Here is a 21,184-nt window from a genome sequence, read left to right as displayed (position 1 = left end):
ATAGGTCTATATATATTTAAAAGGCAGCATATTAATAACTTGGGTACTGGTCAAAATTTTGGTATAATTAAGAATTTTTTTAATGTTTTTAAAAGTCTTTTATGCTTCCCAAGGCTGCATGCTTTACTGTCACTTTGGATTAATTTAATGCATCCTTGACAGTATTGCCTTTCTTTCTATTGACTTTCTTTTTCAAGCATGTACATACTTCTGAATGGTGGCGTATCACTGTTTCCACAAAAATCTTAAGCAAAAACTGTTTTCAGTATCGATAATTAATAATAATAATGTTTTTGAGCGTCAAAATTATTTCTGAAGGATCATGTGATACTAAAGACTGAAGTAATGGCTGCTGAAAATTCAGCTTTGCCATCACAGGAATACATTACAATTTAAAATATATTCATATAGAAAACTGTTATTTTCAATTGTAATAATATTTCACATTTTTACAGTCTTTACTGTATTTTGATTAAATAAATGTGGCCTTGGTGAGGATAAAATACTTTTTTTAATGACATGAAAAAAACTTAATAATTCCAACTTTTGACTGTTATTCATTTAAAAAAATCATATACAGTATTATAAATATTTCAATTTGAAATTTGAGTAGATCAAAACTGAGTGATCATTTTAATGTTTTGTAATACTCATTATTATATCTTAATGTTGCTTATTATATTTATGCATTACCCAGGTGATTAATGAGGAAAAAAAATTAACTTAAATGATTTTAGCAAATGGCTGCAATATAACAAAGAGTGAAAAATTTAAGGGGGTCTGAATACTTTCCGTACCCACTGTATATATATATATATATATATATATATAACTATAATAACCCTGATTCAGTTGCTCATACAACTGTTTGTCATAGTTCAGGAAAACAGCACTGCATCGGGCTGCTCTGGAAAATCATGCTAAAATAGTGGAAGAATTACTGGACAAAGGTGCTGATATCAACTTTAAAGACAGGGTGAGATCATTATAAGTGTTTGTAAAGTGAATTAATTGTTGTAATGGTGTTGTGATTGTGCTGATTTGCTTTTGTTGTCCTCGGTTTAGCTGGACTGCAGGGCTGTACACTGGGCTTGCAGAGGTGGAAGTCTCTCAGCTCTGAAAATTCTTCAGGACAGAGGAGCTGACATCAATGTCAGAGACAAAGTAATGCAAAATGCTGAAAAGTAAATAAGCTGCCTTAAGCATTATTAATTATTCTCTTCCATACAGCTGCTTAGCTCACCTTTACATGTGGCCACGCGGACAGGTCACAGCGACGTGGTCCAGCATCTTCTAGCCAGTGGAATCAATATTAATGCCAAAGATTGGGTAACAGATAAAGAATTCATGAGGAAAACACAAAACATTTACTGAACATGCAGATTATAGTTCAATTTAAATATTTTAAAAAGGTTTCCTCCCTCTTTTAAAGGAAGGAGACACAGCTCTGCACGATGCTGTCAGATTAAATCGATATAAAATCGTCAAACTCCTTATACTGGCAGGAGCCAATATGCAGATCAAGAATGCTGTAAGTACTACAAATCATGATGGATGAGGAAATATATATATTATACAAAAAATACTAGAACACTGGATATAAAACACTTCATTTGCTTGTTTCAGGAAGGCATTACAGCCACTGAACAGGTGAAGCAATGGCAGTTTGACACTAAGGAGACACTGGAGAAACTGGAACAGATGAGAGAGGTTGGTCTGGCCTGACAGACACATGGAGATGCATTGGATTCATTAGAGCATCTGTGAACAGGTGCACAGCTGGAGAACAACCCCACCTCTGTCTGAGTAACTATTTACTTTCTGTGTTAATTAGTGATGAAAGGTGCCTGTCCTCACCAATTCATCAGTATATTAATGAGGTTTTATTCAGCTTTGCCATCACAGGAATACATTACAATTTAAAATATATTCATATAGAAAACTGTTATTTTCAATTGTAATAATATTTCACATTTTTACAGTCTTTACTGTATTTTGATTAAATAAATGTGGCCTTGGTGAGGATAAAATACTTTTTTTAATGACATGAAAAAAACTTAATAATTCCAACTTTTGACTGTTATTCATTTAAAAAAATCATATACAGTATTATAAATATTTCAATTTGAAATTTGAGTAGATCAAAACTGAGTGATCATTTTAATGTTTTGTAATACTCATTATTATATCTTAATGTTGCTTATTATATTTATGCATTACCCAGGTGAACCTGTAACAAGATAGCATGGTTAAGAAATGGTTGATGCATTATATTATAAAAGTTTAATGTCAACATGGCTGGCACTAAGACATTATTTACATGGACTTAGCATTTTGACTAGTAGTTTGCTAGCTTTGTCTTTCTAAAATGAGAAATGCATGCACAATATTTAATTCTATTTATTCATCTTCTGCATAACATATCTTTCATTTGAAACATATTTAAAATGCTATAGGTTTGTCAATGGTTTACTGTGCCAGTGCAGGCTCATTGCTGTGCATAGTTTCCTGATGCATCAGATGACAAGGCTTTAGGTGGAGGAAACTGATATGCCCATGTGTGAGACATACGTCATCTGTGCTTATTATATAATGACAATCCGGCAGCCTGAAAGCAAACATTTGCCCCAATATATGGTTGTTTATGAATCAACAATCCAGCTCTCCTTTGTAGTGTGTTTTGCTGCTGTATTAGAGATGTAATCCATGGCCTGGTTTATCCAGTTCCCAAATTGATCTCTTGGCCTGGTGTCATGACGGGTTTTCCTGTGTGTCACTGGCAGTCTTGCTGATAGAAACATCACACAGTGTGCCTATGAATCACTTGTTTAACGCGCTCAGTTGTTCTATGATTAGAAAGCTTTTAGTCACACACAGTGTGGTTTCATTTAGTGGTTGGAGCACTGGATAAGTGCTCTGTGCCATTCTGTGCCCTGTTAATATTCTGTTAACTGATTCTTGAGAGAGGAATAACATGCCACGTATGTACAAATATAAATGCTTATGTATTAAGGAATTAATTTGGATGAATCTCTGGGGGTCAGTGAGATTTTAATGTTACTCATGTCACAAAAAAAAAATATTTCAAATAACTGACAAAAAGTAGCACTGTTTCCACATAAATATTAAGCAGCACAACTGTTCTCAACATTCATGATAAGAAATGTTTTTTTGAGCACCAAATCAGCATATTAGAATGATTTCTGAAGGATCATGTGACACTGAAGACTGCAGTAATGGCTGCTGAAAATCCAGCTTAGCATCACAGGAATAAATGTCATTTTTAAATATATTAAAATAGAAAACAAAAAATTTAAAGTGTAATAATATTTCTGTTTTTACTGTATTTTTGATCAGATAAATGCAGCCTTGGTGAGCATGAGGGTCTCTTTTCAAAAACATTAAAACTCTTACCAACCCAACTTTTGAATTGTAGTATATGTCTCATATAAATAATTGTGTATTTGTATATGTAAACCTTATGAAGAAAAATATCACAACAGAATAAGCGTGACTAAAAAATGATGCACCAAATTTGGATCAGGTGGTGTTTTCTGACTTTTATTTCACTTTATTTTTCATGTCAGTCTTTTGATTCTCTGCTCAAATAAATAGTGCAAAATGCTTTTTGGTGTCAGTATATTTTAGATGATAGTGACTAAGGCTTCTGTCTGACACTGTGGATGATGGGAACAGTGAATTAGCAGTCTGTTTAGAAAATAAAGCAAACACACACTTAAATCAAACATCTGAAGTGAACATATATCTGCCTAACAACCCAATACTTTTTAAATAATTTCAAATAGTTTTCTGTAATGTACAAGAACAATACAACTAAAAAGAATGTTACAATATCCTATAATGTGTTAGTAAATCATATGTACTCATTTTAAATGAATGAAATGAACAAATAAATAAAAAATTAAGACAGCTTGCTGAAAACATTCCCTCACCACTGTTGTATATCGGTAACAAGATTTTAATCCAGCAATATTGACTTTTAATGCAAGAACTAAGGCAAATGTGCAATAAAGAAAATGTTGGTTTGTAACACAAACAAACAGTTACAATAGTAACGATACAGTCAAACGTAAGTGATACAATCGCAGACTCACGAAGGCAAATTCCATTCATTTACCAAAAACATCTTCATCTGACCACGCTTCTTTATCTGCAATGCCTCTGATGGTGACTTGAGTTTATCCATGCCTCCATAACAAACATACAGAATTTTGTGATGTTTTTTAGGCCCCAGAGGAAACCAAGGCAGAGCAACAATGTGAGAGAAATAGAGGTGTGTGGAATGGAAACACTTTCATCCATCCCTGAGGGTCTGATGGGTCTCACATATTTTTGAGCTCCGTTGTTTGGTGAAGGCAGAGATCACCCCTGAGAGCAGATCCACAGTCAGCTTCGACTTCATTTGTGACACTGCAATTCGTAATGTATTTGGGGGCCTGATTTGAACGCTGCAGTTAGGGGTGCTCTCACTGAGGTCAGTCTGTTATACAGAGAAGCCGCGGGCAGTGGATGCTGAGTTCTTGGCTCTCTGCACCACAGCCTGACACTTTTCACGTTTCAGAAGCTTGTTGTTCTCAAACACTCCCTCATTCCGCGGAGCACCATGGGAACCATCTGGAAATGTCAGCAGCCCTATGAAAAAAGACCACATTTATTCATGCTAAAAATCTTCACACATCCTAAACCAAATGTTACATATATGAACAGTAATTAAAATAAATACTTTTAATTATCCACCTTATTTTTAATGTATACAAATTTGTGACTTAAATGTGTGAGGCTTCCGGTGTCATCTGCTTCCAGTTATTTTAGCTCTATAAAAACAGCGGTTATGCTGCTTGATATGACAAAATAGTACTGTATTTCTTATCATATTATTTTATTATCATAATCATAAATGCACTAGTTTGTAGCACAAATTTGCTGTACTTTGTTATTCTTCTAGTTATTTACCTGCAGCAGCTAATGAATCAGAAGTCTCACACATTCATAGAAAATAGCTTACTTCCACATTTCAAAATAATGTGGATATGTAAGAGCAAATCTGATTCTGTCTGTATTTTTACATGTACAAATTTTCATCAATCGGAATGAATAAGAACTGTCGTTTCTGCCTTGCTGACATATCTAAAAAGAAAGCTGACATATATGTCAGAAAAGCTTTTTAAGTAAATATTTAGCCACCGACAAGTTCTTATGCCCGGTTCAGACTACACGATTTTAGCCCGATTTTGCCACGATTTGCTTGACGTAGGGTGTCGTGGGGATTCGTAAACGACAATGGGCGTCGGGACCAAGCGGCAACCTCCCGCTCTCTCTGCCAAGAAAATAGTCAGATTCAAGCATTTACATGCTTTTTTTCCCTGTTGATCGAAAAAAAAATTTCAGATCTACACCACTTTTCAATCCGATCGAAATTTTATTCGGATAGGGCTCACTCAGGTGTGCGTTTCCAAAAGCAATGTAAGTTGTAATTATGGTCGTACATTTCGTTGTTGCCTATATAGTTAAATGATTCAGTGTTTCCCGAAACCATAATTCAAACGAACATTCGCAAACAGCATCCCAAACGTACGTGGTTGGAACTACAGCTTTCGACCTGTGGTTAAAAGCATAGTTTCTTGTTAGTATGACTGAACGGACAATTGAGGTTGTTGTACGGGAAACGCACCCCAGATCGACTGAGGTGTTTACATGAAGGCTTTTCAGTCCGATTGAGCCATTATTCCTATTATACCCAGATCATTTGGGAGCATGCAAACGTAGCTATTGTCAATTTATAGTGGAATATTTACCATATCCTTCCACACGGCCACTTTTGAATTCCCCTTCAAATTTCATCCCGTCAAATCTGCTGAAGATTCCAACCCCTTGGAATTTTCCTTGGGCAAATTCACCCTCGTACCTGTTGACCAGAAATGGTGCTGTTTTCCACGTGACTAGTCTCACAGTGTCACTGCCAACATGTTCATCTCAGTTTAAGTAGGTAAGTATTTTGAATCTGATCACATGTTCACTCACCTGGATCCATCGGGAAAGACTAACACCCCTGATCCGTGGAACAGGCCATTCTCAAAGTGACCTTTATAACAGGTGCCATCAGCAAACTTCAGCTCACCTTTACCGTGCCTCCGACCTGCACAGCAAAACACACTGCTTCTTAAATGAACACAGAGTTTTTATCCAGTATACTAATTCTATAGACTGTGCTCTTTTGTATTAATGGCTGGCTCTGATAATTAGTACTATAATTAGAATGTCATTCCTACTTAAGATCACACCTGCATCTATTACATAAGCCGTTTGGATCATTAAGCAGTGCGCTACAATTCTCACAGCAATCAGAAAAACACAAGTGAACATGCTTAAGCATGTTAATATATGTAGTGGGACTCTGGCTAGTTGTCACACTTTTATCTCCACTGAATATTTCTCAGGCTAGAGTAATTTTTAGAAGTATGTATTGACACATACCATAAAGTTTTGGCTAAAAAATAATAATAGCAGAAACCGATGTCACACAATAGGGGGGTAAGTTGTCACAATTTGAACCTGCCATTAAACAGCCTATTATACGCTTTTCATTTAACATTTAAATAATAAAATATGAATTACATCACTTACTACCCCTACAACCACCTGTCCTCAGATCATAAATAAATTATAAATTAATATATAAGAAAAAATTTACATGTTCTGACAGATATAAAGCTCTTTTACAAGGTTGCACATCAGTGTCCCTTGTCAACATTCTCAGATATACTGTACAGTACAACTGAAAACAATTGTGCTAAACATTTTCTGTAGCAATCATATTTCAAATCCATTACCCAAATTATAAAAAAGATAATTTCTATACATTTAAGTCAGTCCTATTGGTTGACAATATTGTTTAGTACAGCATAGAATATATAGATATACAGTTGTTTTTTGTATCTTACAGTGTTGATTAATCTAAAATAATTCCATGATACAGGCCTATAAACTTTTAAATGGATATTATGGCATTCAAAAATGTAATTGTTTTGGCAAATAGAAACTTAACGAATAAAAGTACAGCATTTAAAACACACGTGACAACCTGGCCCATTTATGAAAAATGTCCTGAGAATTCAAATTAATGCAAAGTGTGTATGAAATGTCTTGCCTTCCTTCCATTCTCCGGTATATTCTTCTCCTCTGGAATAAGTGAAGGAGCCCCTGGTTAATGTCATACCTCCACCAAGCTACAGACAAAACAAATGAATATTAAGGTGTCAGAATTAACATAAAAGAATCAAATGACTATAAACAGGAGACCGAATAAATTATTTTATATATTTATGCACAGTAAAATACTGAATAGGACATACCAGTGCTCACACACAAACCTTATTGTGTGCTGTATAGTGCTCAGTCTAATAAAGTGGGACCCAGTGTAGCTGACTTGCACCCAACACTGTAACGTTATAATTGATCGGGTAACGGGACATTTACACTGAACACGTTAAAACATTTAACGTTACGGACTGAAAGAAAGCAGCGGCAGCGGTGACGTCATCCCGCCTCTTATTCACAGCCCGTGTAAAGCCGTTTGGAAGCTATTTAACGGCAGCAGATGAAGATTTCATTTACCTGTAATGCTTCTGTGCAGTCTCAAGAGCATGAAAACCCTTCGCTTTGTCCAGCGTATCCGCAGAGGGAGAATCGGGTTCTGGCTCGCCGGTGTTACGGTTCCTCTCGCTGAATCTCTCTCCCCTTGAAGATCTCGCGTTGTTTTGCTGCGTGCTTCTCTCAGCTGTGGATGTGTACTGAGCGCTGATTGGCTGATCAATGGCTACAATAGGTCGGTCTTCTCTAGGAATGTACGGAGTCCAGTGTTGCCAACTTAGCAATTTTGTTGCTAAATTTTGCAACTTTTCAGACTACCCTAGCAACTTTTTCTTCCAAAAGCACCTAGCAACAAATTTAGCAATTAAAAAAATTGATTTGGCAACCTTTAGCAACTTTTGATAAGTGACTCAGACAATAAAAAGGCAATGACATCACAACGTCATTTAGCAACTTTTAGCAACAAATCGACCTTCCTTTAGCAACTTTCTCTGAAAATTAGTTGGCAACACTGGTACGGACTCGTTAGTGCTGCTGTTTTACTAAGGCAAGTATGAAGTATTACTGCTGCTCACTCTTTCACCATTACTGCTGCTCACTCTTTAGCTTTGGCTCATACTCAAGAGGACTTGAAGAAACCTCTTTTTTGACTCGAGGCAGTAAATAACCACCCAGAACACCCTAGCAACCGCTTAGCAACAGCCTGTCAAGCGCCCACAAAGCCGAGACGCTGACAGGCATTGTTAAAATGTTGTTTATATTTTGATATAAATATGAATATTTTATGCGAATGTACTGCTAACAGTACAAAATAAAAATAGTTTTGAGAATAGATTTGATAAATAAACTTAAAGCTGCAGTCCGTAACTTTTGACGCTCTAGCGGTTAATAAACAGAACTGCGTGCGTCTTGCGGAAGAACATTGTAGCCGGAGCTACTTCTCTCTGTTTATGTCTATGGCGAATCACGCAGGTACTGGGCTACTCCGCAGCGGTACCTACCCGAACCAGTCTAAACAGTCCGAATATAAACACTTATTATAGGTGTACCGAAGTGATTCAGGACAAGCTAAAAACACGGTTTGGAAAATGGATTCATGGTGTACTCGCTTATTATATACATTTTTGTACATTTTGAACACAAAAAAGGTACGGACTGCAGCTTTAAATAAACCTTAAACTTAATTTGACTCGGTCCAAATATAGTGGAAACTTCCTGAAAGTCGTATTTGTTTTGTTTATTTTGAGGTTTATACTGTATAAACATACTGTTGGCAGGTATTTGTATTTAATAGCTTTAGCTTTTTTAATTTCGCATTCTGTGAACTGTGTTTGCTAGGTGGGTAAGACATTCATTTATTAGATTAGTAAACCATTTGAGTGAGAAATTGCGCTGGAAGTCCAATTTGTCAACAAGTTACACCTCCAACAGAATAATTACAATTACAGCAGCTACCCTATTTAATGAAATCTTTTTCTTTCTTTCTTTTTTTGGCCCATTCATGAACCTTATTATTAGTGAGGGCTTAATATATATTTTATCATTTGTCTGAGGAACTTGATCCTCACAATGTAGTCTTGTACACTACAAGAGGCTACTGAAAATGTGTACCATTATTGCCAAAAAGGGATACAGTTTATTTACCACACTGTATAGAAATCTACCTTTTAGAAGGGCATGTATTCAGACTATACGGGGTAAGTTGTCACTCTGTAAAAAAATTATATTTACATAAATTAAATAAAAATGGGAAATATACTGGTAAATTTCTGTCAGGACATTATCCATCAATTTTACGGACATTTCCGTTACTCTAAAAACACAATGCAATGCAGTGAAAAATTTCAAATACTTTTAAAACACCTGCAAAAATCAATATGGAAAATTCCTTCTTATTAGTGCAGTATATTGTGCCCTATTGTACAATTCTTATTTATTTATTTTTTATTTTATTTTTTTTAGAGTGTGTCTTCACTTTATTTTGACTTCATACAGTTAGTCTATCCCAGTTTCCCTTATAGTGAAGAACTCTCTCTCTCTCTCTCGCTCTCTCTTTTCCTGTCTCAGGTCTTTAAACTTGACCGGTGTCATTGCATCCTGCAGAGATTCAAACGCATATGCCCTGACAGCTGATCTCTTCATAAAACACAGCACCACAGGGAGCCATTTATGACCGTCGCTATAAACACCAATAGGTTGGTAATGAGAAATGTCGATAAAAATCTCACCCTGGAGATCTATTACCTTTAATGTTAAAGATAAGTGGTTCTCACTTCCAAACAACGAGAACCCCATTTCTTAAATATGGTGCAATATGTCAAAAGCTGTCAGTGCAACGTGGGCAAATATAACCACGCTTGGACTCATTTCCCAATTTATTTGTGTTTGGATTCGTATATTTTAAAGCAACCTTCTAAAATAAGGAATGGTAGCTAAAACCATACTAACTGTAACGTAATTGATTGTCTATAGAGGTTTTCACCCTTCATTGCTTTAACCTAAAGACCATGAACAAACACTCACACACTGTGATTGGGGTATAATTTGGTCTCTGATGATTGTCCTTCACTGGTAGTAAATCAGCATGGCAATAATGCCCCAGTGAAATGGGCAGTAGAGTCCATATGCCCCAGAGTCACAGGATGGGCCCTGCAAGCATCACTACACATGAGTGGCCAACCAGCACAACATGAGGACTGACCACACTACGAGCACACATCATTGCAATATAGAGTCTGCTCTCCTTGCAAGAAAAATCGCAAAGGTCAACTTCTAAAGCAGGAAGGATGGAACAGAGGTTATTGATGAGGGTCGTCTCAGTGACCGAGCCTAAATTGACCTATAATTCTCTGCAAGCCATTACATATGAGGAAAGTTTGTCGTACGTGATCAGTGCATCCAACATCAAGGTTAGAGAAGTCAAGCTATCATGCTCCGGTTCTAAATCTCCGGTCCCCGAGTGGAGAGAGGCTTTTATTTCATAAGCAATTGCATTATCCATGAATCTGTCCCTCTTTGTAATAAAAAAGATAGGATTATTAAATGACATAGTTGTTGCAGCAAATCAAAATTTACTTTCATCTGTCAAGCCCAGAACTTATCATGTGCTTTATTTTCACTCAGGTGCCAGTATTTATTTATAGCTTTATTAGGCGGTATAGAAATTAGGATACCTTAACATCAGAAATTGGTTTACAGTAGGTTATATTTTACTTTAGTGGATGTTCTTAGTCGATTGTATATAGACTCACTTATTTATACACATAAATACAGCTAACCTTATACTGTTGCATGCACATTTAGGTGCTAAGAGATAAAAAATTATATTTTTTAATTATATTAAATATTTTATTATTATATGATGTAGAATACTTTACATGTACAGGTATGTCTTATATCTTGGTTTAAGTAAACATCGTATTTGGGACATTTTTATCAGAATTGTATCTCATCATTAGAAATTTCTTTCAATGTTTCTTTCTGTGTTTATCCTAGGAATTTGTATTTAAAATGACAAAATTTTGAAAGGGGATTAGCATTACTTTGTGCTTTTTAGACGTACATAGAGCTACACGAGGTAGCACAAGGTCAAGTCTGGGTCTGGAGAGAAAAAATAGTGTGTGTGATGTTACGTTCTCTTCTGCTTTGTTTTAAGATTATGAAACATGCACACGTACACATACTTATTGCTCATGGCATAGCTGCAGACCTTCCTGGGTGAAAAAGAACAATTAGAGGTAAAATGAGGGCAGAATCACTGGGGGAAATGGCTGGTGAAGACTTTATTGATTAGTAAGGATTGCCTGATCCAGCGCTCAGTATAGCAATTATGCTGGTGTCAACAGAGAGCAAAGCTACGAAAGACCTTCACATCGGCCATCTACAGCATATAATCATACATGTAGAGACAGAGTACATCCATTCTCCATGAAACTACTGATGGGCATTTCATGGCAAGTAAAATGAAGATATTCTTGAGTCCTGGGACAAAACATGCTACAGAACTGATTAACAGAAGATTAAGTATTAAGAAATTATTTGGGTTAATCTCTTAAACGTAATCCTTTACGTTTGGTTCCAATTCCTTATCTAATTTAACTCATATCTGGACTTTCTGGATGAATACAGACATTGATTTAACCAGATTTTATAAATATTTTTTACAAATATTGGTAAAAGGTAGGGACAGCTGTGAAATCTTATAAAAGAGGTTCTGTAAGAGTTAGTAACCTTTATTTAATCAGGATAAAAAGCGCTGAGATAAAATATATTTTACAAGAGTGACCTGGTCAAGAAGAAATACATGTATAAATAAATAAAACAGAGGTAAACAAATGCATAATAAAATACAGTCAAGTTTCACAGAAGCAGCAATGTAGATATAGCAGAAATGTATAATTTTAAGATGCACACACACACACACACACATATATATATATATATATATATATATTAAAAGCTTGAATATATTTTAATATATATGAAGTAGCTATTGAGTTTTATTCCAAGGACAGCCAGTTTTATAATGTAAATCATAATGAGTGATAAAAATATAATTTTAATAAAATTAAATGGTACATTTGAGCTTAGGAAATTTCTAGTGATGATTTCTGATTAATTTCAAAATGTAAATGTTGCCTTTATTTCAACATAATTGCAGATAAAATTGTCTTAAGAATCAATACATTGCACATTTTGTCACATGTCTTAAGAATCAGTACATGCCAATTTTAAGTTTTGCATATTTTGCAAGGTTTTGGAAAAGCATCACCAACAGAACAATCTGAAGGTGAGGGAACCGTTGGATAATTCAGGTGTGTGTTGAAGGGACAAACACAATCTGTTTCCTCCACAAATAGAGATAAATTCAGTTCTGCCTCCTTCCACTCCATCAGCCATGCCTGACCAGTTCTACCCAGTGTCTCTCTCTCTGAACAGTCATAACCATTAATCCCAGACACCCTATTTATACTGCCTAATTGTGATGAGTATGAATTATCAACTATAGTGAGTACCTAATTGCCCTTCATAAAGTCAGCCTCCCCCTGGCTTTAAAGAGGGCTGTTTAAATAATGTTACTATTAGCTCTCTTCTTTACATGGAGAATATATCTTCATTTTTGAGCTCGCAGAGCGTGAGATTTTTTAAAGGGGCAATTGAGAAAAGGCATGCAGGTGGTTCCAGGGGGACTCGTTAAGATTTAATGAATTATGATGCGATCTTCTGTGAACAATGAGCAATCAATGCAAGTGCTGAGTGACAGAACATCACATCGACTGCGGCCCATAACCTCAAGGACCATGTATAATTCTTTCTTTTACACTTAGCAGTGCACTAACCCGAGTGTCCATTCACAGCATACAGTGATTATGCTGCAGTCCTAAAGGCATCCTATCTCTCTGTCTAGCATCTGGGGTTGCACTTGATCTCAGCCAATGAAGTCTGGCACCTCTGCATACATTTAGTATGTGCATCACTAAACACCTGACACAAAACATAGATGTGTGTGCGTTTCCATTGTGACAGACGACAATAGAAATTTACACTGCTCACGGAGTCCTGTCATTTCTACTGACTGTGAAAGACCACGGCAGACATGGTGAAAGGCAGAAGAAAATTCAGGTTCTCAGATGAGATTTCCCTTCACCCATGTCACATAGTTAGGGAATTAGATTTTAAGGAAGATCATTTTGTTTGATGACCAACTCATTTTATGTCATTTTCCATTAGTCTCAATTCAATTGTGTGGCAATGAATTCTATTCTATTCTATTCTATTGAGGGCCAGTGATAAATCTTTTTCCATTCCATTCCATGTGTTTTTATTGTCCATTTAAAGATTTTTTTTCTCTGTTTGTTTCTTTCACAAGTTGAGACTGATTCTGTGTAGCTTCTGTTAAGTGTAAAATTATTTTATTTGTTTTGATTTATTTAAGGAATTTTATTTATGAGAAATTGTAGCCATAATGCAATTTTCCACCAGCCCCATCTTGGAAATCATTCTATTCTATTCTATTCTTTTTTAGGATCAGTGTCAATTCTTTTTTCATTAATCACTTTTGTGTATTTATAGACTAATGAAAGATATTATTTGTGTTTGTTTCTTTCACAAATAGAGACTGATTCCATTTGGCTTCTATTAAGTTTAAAGGTATTTTATTTGTTTTTATTTATTTAAGGAATTTTATTTAGGAAAAAATGTACCAGCCCCAGTTTGGAAATGAATGCTATTCTATTATATTCTATTCTATTCAGGAACTATGTGAAGCTTTACTTCAGCGAATATATTATGGGTGGATTCTCTGAAGTTGTTTCTTCTGTCATTTACATGCTTTGGCTGTAGTGATAGCTGTCATTTAATCATGTATAAAATCTGTAGAGTGAACTGACCTTTACCTCAGGGAAAGAGTGTGTGTTTGTGAAAAGGAGGCCAATGTCCATGAATGTGTGACAGTGTCCCCTGGTGTAAATGCCCTCTTTTGCTTTGATCCAGGCCCTGAACAAATCACCCAGCCACTTTCCACATCTGCTGCATGTCAGCATCTGCCAGACGCGCTCACCTGTCCCGGACGCTGCCAGCAAGCCTTCATTACGCCTGCTGCTGAACAGGTAGAACCGTTACCAAACAATGCTGCCGACCTTGTGTTCGCGTAAACGTCCTAAAACATCACTCTCATATAATGCCCAAAAGTTTTGGTGTAATGCTTTCTGTACAGTGTGTTTTTTGGTGCTTACACGGTATGAGTACAGCAATTTACCCTTCGTAAAAACCCACCTCCCTTAATAAACATGAATGAAAATAAACATGAATGAACATCAGAAGGTATCTTATTTCCACCGTGGAAAGACATCAGTACACAACATTTTTCAAGTTCAAGTCCACCGACGTAAATCTACTTTCCTGTCTGTTTTTTTGTCGGACAAAATGGCAGATTTAGAGTTATGATTGATCAGATCACCTGTCAGTCAAACTCCCGGCGAAGGGTCAATTGGTTTCCAGTTCTTTTTTGTTTATGTATTTTATAGGATTCAGAGGCTTTTCTTAGTTGTGACCACTGTTGACAAGTATTGTGCAATTTATTTTTAGATAAATCTTAACAAGTGTGTAAATTGAATATTTGAAATGATAAATGATATTTGTATTTTCTGAAGGAAATAGGCAGCAGCAGGAAGGCAGCAAAAGAATAGTGTCAAAGTTTTAGGAAGTTCAAGTTTTAGGCTTGGGTTCTATGCAAATTAAATGACTACACACAACAATCATACTTGACTAATTACAGTGTAAAGGCAGCTGTAAATAGTTAAGTAAATGCAATGATGATAAGACTAATCTTAATTCTGTATGTAAATAGGTGTACAAAAGTAGATCAATCACAAATCTGTATATGCAAATATTATGATGATGCCATCACTGTCAGTACGGTTTTTTTTTTAATGCTGAATAACTTTAATCTTAAATTGATTAAGAATAATAAAGTTTACAAAACTGAAATAGCACATTTAAGGCTTAAATTATCTACAAAACAAAACAGAAAGTTTGAGGAATATCAAAGCAATGCTGTTTCACTGTAACAAGCATCGCTTTTTAGAGACAGATAAGTTAAACTCTTTACACCCCTCATAAGATTTTTTAAGTATCCTTTCTCCATTTAAAGAGAGGAATTTTTTTACTTTTAGTGCTCTGAAGTTGTAATCTTCAAAAGAGTGACATTTCAGCAGTGTCCCATTCTATTGTCCATCTGCACTCTGGATAGGAATCAAGGGACAAAGCCAAACAAAGAGTAAATGCCCATCCGTAAACAAAGCTCCACCTCAAGACGAGACTACATGAATGATCCGATATTTAGCAGATCTTCCTGGTGCTCTGGGTTTATGGGTCAGGAGGTGGGGATGCTGGAACAGTGGGGAGGTTTGTCCGTAAGTGTGTCCCTCTCCCCTGGCATTGCACACAAAGTTTTCCTCTTGGCTGCAGCAGCTGCTGTCCTCTGATTCTCCACCTTACCTTTTGTATGTTCTTTATCTCCAGTACCTGAGACTACGTTGTGGCCCCGGGCCACACTTTTGCGCTCTGGTCTTGTGTAAACAGATGTGCATAGTGTCAGGCCTGCAGAGAGGAAGTTGTAAACTTGCAGGAAAGACTTCAGCCCCCATTCTTATGGAGCTCACTCAGTGCAGGCTGCTGGGCTTAGATATGCTAATGCAAGCAAACAGTCCCTGTTCAGACAGTGAGCGTCTGAAGTTTGACCATGTTGCAACCACAAAATATACACTGCAGGCTGCCAGCAAACAAGTAGAAATACAATTGAATGGTGGTGCAGGGGAGGTTAAGTCACTCTGTTTCATAAAGGAGAGGAATCAGCATCTGTGATCTGAGAAGTGGACAAAGGTTTGATGGAGTGTGTGTGTGTGTGGTATTCTGACAATGCAATTGTCTTTTTGATTTACAGTGAGTATTTGCTCAAAATAACTGGAGATTTTCAGAAATATGCTTTTCTCAAAACTAGCATTTCTACTCTTTTTTTTTTTTTTTGCGCAATTATTTTTTATAGTAGATGTATGAAGTTAGTTGACTTCAAGTTCACACAGGTGCAGTTAATCTAAGGCATTTTAAAAATATCTTCTTTATGTTAATTATCCATTTAAGTGTGGCCCCTATGTTGTATGCTATAGTTTAAGCTTTCCCGTCTTGGAAATTAGTCAGTAGCTTATTTTATATATATATATATATATATATATTTTTTTTTTATTATTATTATTTAATGTATGTATTTTGGGGAATAGACTAATAGAAGTAAATCACTAGCTAGATATTGAAACAGTAGCGCTTTGAAGGAGAGTTCCTCATTTATCAGTGCCCGACACACGTTTATTGATTCATCCCAAGCTTTGGCAGATTGATGCCACGTAGTGAATGTGAAGATACTGGCTTAAGCTATTGACTATGAAATAAGCCAACACACTGTACAGTACTGAAGCCACATCAGTTATTTGCCAGAACAAAAAATGTCTTTGATGGCAAAATTGGCAGTTTATTCGAGGGGTGCAATGATAATATTTCTCATTTGTTACTGAAAAGGTTGATTTTATTGTCAGGAATAATAAGGATAGAGGTAGCCTATTTTTAATTACTATTATTTACTATCATTTGACAGAAATCAATGCAAATCTCTGATAAGAACACTTAAGTATTATATAGCTCACTCAAGAACCCTTTACAGTGTAAAAAAGGTTCTTGCAAGGGTCCTTTGCTAAACATACTGTGCAAACGAACACTGAAGAGTGTAGGCTAAGGATTAGATGCAACAGTTCTTGAGTTATGCCACTTGTCAGTCTGAGAACTTGTCCGTATTGTATTGATTGAAATGAGCGCAGGTTTAAGTACCGAATGCTCCCAGCCAATCGAAAGGGATTGGGACGCGTCTCCTCTAATGGACCTGTTAAAGAGCTCAAGCACACCTTCATCCACTGACATCTGACCGCAGCGCCTCAGATCCGACCAGAAGCTGCATTCACTTTCTGTGTCTGCTTTGTAAGAGAATACAGAAATAAGACAGCAGAAATACTACTGGAAATTGGAAAATGCTTGAATATCAGGAGTCCGGAGGGAAAGCAACATCAGGTCTTCGGATTTCCTTTTCGATTACTGACATACTGGATCCTAAAAAATTCACAAGTAAAAAAACACATGCCGTGTCGGAGAAAGAACGGACGTCATCTTCAGGTAACACAGAATTTGGAAGTTTGGAGGAACAGCGCAACGGGAAAGAACGTACTGCGCACGAAGAATCGCTTTCCATCTGCAAAAATATAGGTGAGGAAATATGATTAATAATAATAACCAAAACAGTGTAATAGCTAATTAGGCCCTATTTGAGGACTTTCAAGAGGGGTCAACTTTTAAAATAGTTTCTCTATTTTTTGGCGACATTCAGTTAAACTTTGTCTCGTATTTCAAACAAAACACTAATATATTTCTGATGTGTAACTATGATGATGCGATAAATAATGCTGCATGTTTTGTCGATACCCTGTCCGATACAGGCAGCGATGTAGCAGCTGTTACTATGGTTACGTACCTGACGATTGCGCGAACGCTGTTCGCGACTTGTAATCCAACTTTTGAGGTTAGCCTACTGAAACATTGTTCTAAAACGATATTGAAACTTAGCATATATATACTTGTATGTTCAAATAATGCATATTTTTGAGACCTCCGCAACCTTTGTCTTTTGGGGATACGGCTTTTAGAGGAGCCATATCCCCTACAAAGAAAAAACAAGTAAACTCTTGTTATAGGCTATTACAAAATAGCCTATGTGTTTGAATGAATTTTCACATAGGCTGTAAAAGGACAATATGGTTAAACATCATAATTTCAACTGTAGATAACTTTGCAAACAGATCTTTTGTGTCATACTGTGTCATTAGATGGTAGAATTTGACCTTCCCCTCATTTCCAAGACTTTCTTTAAGCAGCCGCAGCTGAGTAAGTGATTGCCATTTGGGACAGTCAGGGCAGATAATTGTTTAAATCGTCCCATTGAGGATGCCTGCGCTCACTTTGATCGATATCCCATTACTGGATGTTGCATATCTCCCTCCAGCAGCTTGCGGCTCCAAACTTCAAACCCCTGCCATGTCTGATCCCAAATATCGTTCGATTAAAACTTCCCTTTAAATAGATGACATTTATCGATCTGCCGACAAATATGAAACTCCATTAGCGCGTCATGGCTGGACGGCAAAGCTGGATTTAACTAGGGTTTCTTTCCGCAACATGACATTTGAGGCGATTTGTGATTTGAAATTGTTGAGGGATTATGGCCATTCCACGTCAGTCTTTTCTTGAAATCCACAGTAACAACCTCCCCCTATTCCTGTACAGGACATTTACAGCGCTGCTCACATTCATTAGTTTAATTGTCAGCACATTTATATAGCTGCCAGATACTTTTCTTCAGCTGATCACTGGATAAGATTTATTTTGATTGCAAATGTCTTATGTTTATTGTATTTATTTATTCATTCATTTATTTTACTAGGGCCTAATATAAACTGCATTAATAAAACAATTGCAGCCTAACTATTATTAGGCTAATTAAGAATAATTTAAATAATAAAAACGCGTAGAACACATCGGATTTAGGCCAATTTTACTCTAAATAGCCTAATAATTAGTACCAGCCAAAGCACCAATCAGAACGCCCTGCAACGCCTAGCAATCTGCCAGAACACTCTAGCAACGCTGTCTATGCTTCTATCTACGTTTAAGGCCTGTACCCTTCCAATTTCACAACAAACAAATACAAATTTAAACTTTAAAGCTAAGGTCAAAACGTGTTCATTAAATAAATATCCACTCTCCTCTGGGTTATTCTTCGGTTGTATCGCGTGAGAAATCAGATACTTGACATCAGGGGCGGCGTTTCCGTATGGCAGAGTAGGCAGTTGCCATACCCTAGCCCAGTCAGGTGTGCCGTGGAAAATTATCCAAACTTCATATCTCTATTATAATTCGTTATTATTATTTTAAACCAATGCTGTATACTGGTCTTCCTTATGTCTGTTTGAGGGTTTTACAAATATTTATCCAATGAAAAGCATTTAAAAGAGCATGTCACTAAAGCTCGTAACGCCATCTCAAACTGTCAGCGAAACCTCATAACTTCACCCCGCCTCCATTCAGATTGACGCGCCACGCACAGCCTGGAGACAGATCTCCGCTTGTTCGCAATGTAAGGGTAAATAAATAACTGTGATGTTTGAAAAAGTACAGCGTTTTGTTTATTCAAACACTATGTCTATAAAGGTCAATGTTTTTGTGTGTTTGAAGAGAGGAGAAGAGTCTTAGCTTTTGACGTCTAGTTGTAGCCATATACTTTTGTACGTTTTAAATATCCTGTGCATATAGCGCTTCATCGTTTCATGATATTTTGGCCAAGTGTATTAAACGACAAGAAAAACTATAGCACCCATATAGCTACAATAAAAGTTATAACCTGTAAGTTGATGAAAGCGTTTAATGCGATGCACTTGCTGCCTAAGATACAGCCGTTCTAATGACAGACAAAAACAGATCTCCGTCATTCGCTGGTCAAAAACTAAATCCATTTAATGTCCATTTAAATCCATTTAATTAAGTGCAAGTGTCTGATAAAGCCACAATACCAACTCTGACGATGTTTAAACGTTATCCCTTTCTATATTTTTTTCCCTATATTTCAGTGCTTAGTGTTGTGCCGTTGGTTCACTGCATACCATATGGTTTTGTGAAACGCCGCCGCTGCTTGACATATCGAAATATTTATTTGTTTATTTTTGACAGGTGATCAATCAACTGATGACCATCAAAGTTGCGTCAGACTCCATTCTCCTGATCCAGATGTTGACTTGGACTCATCAACCTCGCTCAGAAATTTAAGATCGGGCTTTTCTTCTTGTGAAGAACCCGAGGCAGGTGAAGAGAGAATCACTCCAGCGCCGGATGATCTGTCGCGTCAGCGGCGGCGTAGGTCAGATCACCGCTGCGCGAAGACGCGGCGCGCCAGAACCGCATTCACATACGAACAGCTGGTGGCTCTGGAGAACAAATTCCGCGCTACGCGTTATTTATCCGTATGCGAGCGACTAAATCTTGCGCTGTCTCTTAGCCTGACCGAAACCCAAGTCAAGATTTGGTTCCAGAACCGAAGAACCAAGTGGAAAAAGCAGAACCCTGGTGCTGAGAGTTCCCTGCAATCCGGCACGAACTCTCTACCCAACATCAGCCCGACCTGTGGGTCCACATCTGCCCTCCACCCTCCATTCAGCACCGGGAACGTCATCTTTCATTCTGGCCCGGTGCACCTGGCATGTTCTGGTGGGCTTTTGCATCCGTTTTTGCCCGATGGTTTTCTCCAGCCAGCATTCTTCCCCCCACACTTATGAAGTCTGGAATGATCGTAGACTACGTGTAAATGTGAATTTATAAAGTGGATTACTTGTTCAGTGATCCTCAGCAGGATGGGATTGGCCTTGACTTGATGTAATAATTGATTAGGCCTAAAATTCAAACATTAAAGTGTGACAAACATGCAAAAAAAATAAGAAATCAGGAAGGGGGCCAACACTTTTCACACCACTGTAACTGTTTTCACTGATAGCTGTGAGCAGAAATACAGTAAAGATGGATCTAACTCTGGGCCTCAAGAATGATAAATCTGAAAGATCTTCTCACACAAACGCAACTGTAAGAATAGATGATCTGAGAATCAAATCATGGGCTGGCCCACCCTGACAACCACTGTAGATCTTAGAGCTGGATTGTATATATTTATCGCGTCAACAGCATCAAATTCTTTAAGTAACTTGAAATGAAAGAAATTGATGTTCTTTACAATATGTAGAAACATGCTGAAGATCAAATTGAAGATTTTTTTTTTTTTTGTATCAGACAGATATAGACAAAGGGCAACAATATATCCATCACATTTTGTCTACACAATGCATCACAACCAGACCGGTTATCGTCTACTGTCTTCATAAACACTAGATGGCGTCACGTGAAAACTGGTATAAGAGATGGAGACTTCATATAT

The 21,184-nt window shown here is 36.8% G+C and overlaps 3 protein-coding genes across 5 annotated transcripts in view; 2 read left to right on the top strand and 1 right to left on the bottom strand.

Moving 5' to 3' along the window:
• The window catches only part of LOC107719226 (ankyrin repeat domain-containing protein 2-like), a 3,645-nt gene extending 1,808 nt beyond the window's left edge, over nt 1–1,837 (top strand). The window contains exons 5-9 of the mRNA XM_016526600.1: nt 878–976; nt 1,066–1,164; nt 1,231–1,329; nt 1,433–1,531; nt 1,627–1,837. Coding sequence (XP_016382086.1) covers nt 878–976; nt 1,066–1,164; nt 1,231–1,329; nt 1,433–1,531; nt 1,627–1,725 — 495 coding nt within the window. The 3' untranslated portion in view covers nt 1,726–1,837. The remainder of the gene's footprint in view (nt 1–877; nt 977–1,065; nt 1,165–1,230; nt 1,330–1,432; nt 1,532–1,626) is intronic.
• A 1,627-nt stretch (nt 1,838–3,464) lies between these two features.
• On the bottom strand, nt 3,465–7,790 carry LOC107719210 (MORN repeat-containing protein 4-like). Of its 3 annotated transcripts, none has more exons than XM_016526580.1 (5): nt 7,636–7,790; nt 7,169–7,247; nt 6,043–6,157; nt 5,817–5,926; nt 3,465–4,653 (listed from the first exon to the last, which is right to left on the bottom strand). In XM_016526580.1, exons 2-5 carry the CDS (start codon nt 7,233–7,235, stop codon nt 4,505–4,507), a joined length of 441 nt encoding a protein of 146 aa, XP_016382066.1. In that variant the 5' UTR covers nt 7,236–7,247; nt 7,636–7,790; the 3' UTR covers nt 3,465–4,504. The 3 variants fall into 3 exon arrangements, with proteins under 3 accessions (XP_016382066.1, XP_016382067.1, XP_016382068.1); XM_016526581.1 differs by lacking the exon at nt 7,636–7,790 and adding an exon at nt 7,374–7,515; XM_016526582.1 differs by lacking the exon at nt 7,636–7,790 and adding an exon at nt 7,392–7,515.
• A 9,396-nt stretch (nt 7,791–17,186) lies between these two features.
• LOC107719237 (NK1 transcription factor-related protein 2-like) lies at nt 17,187–20,534 on the top strand. Its single transcript, XM_016526614.1, has 2 exons — nt 17,187–17,418; nt 19,933–20,534. Exons 1-2 carry the CDS (start codon nt 17,187–17,189, stop codon nt 20,532–20,534), a joined length of 834 nt encoding a protein of 277 aa, XP_016382100.1.
• The last annotated feature ends 650 nt before the right edge of the window (nt 20,535–21,184 follow it).

The sequence above is a fragment of the Sinocyclocheilus rhinocerous genome, unplaced genomic scaffold (assembly GCF_001515625.1).
Source record: "Sinocyclocheilus rhinocerous isolate Xijiao unplaced genomic scaffold, SAMN03320098_v1.1 scaffold513, whole genome shotgun sequence".
Lineage (NCBI taxonomy): Eukaryota > Metazoa > Chordata > Actinopteri > Cypriniformes > Cyprinidae > Sinocyclocheilus > Sinocyclocheilus rhinocerous.
Note: the sequence above shows the minus strand (reverse complement) of the source record. Positions and strands in the feature narration are given on the sequence as shown.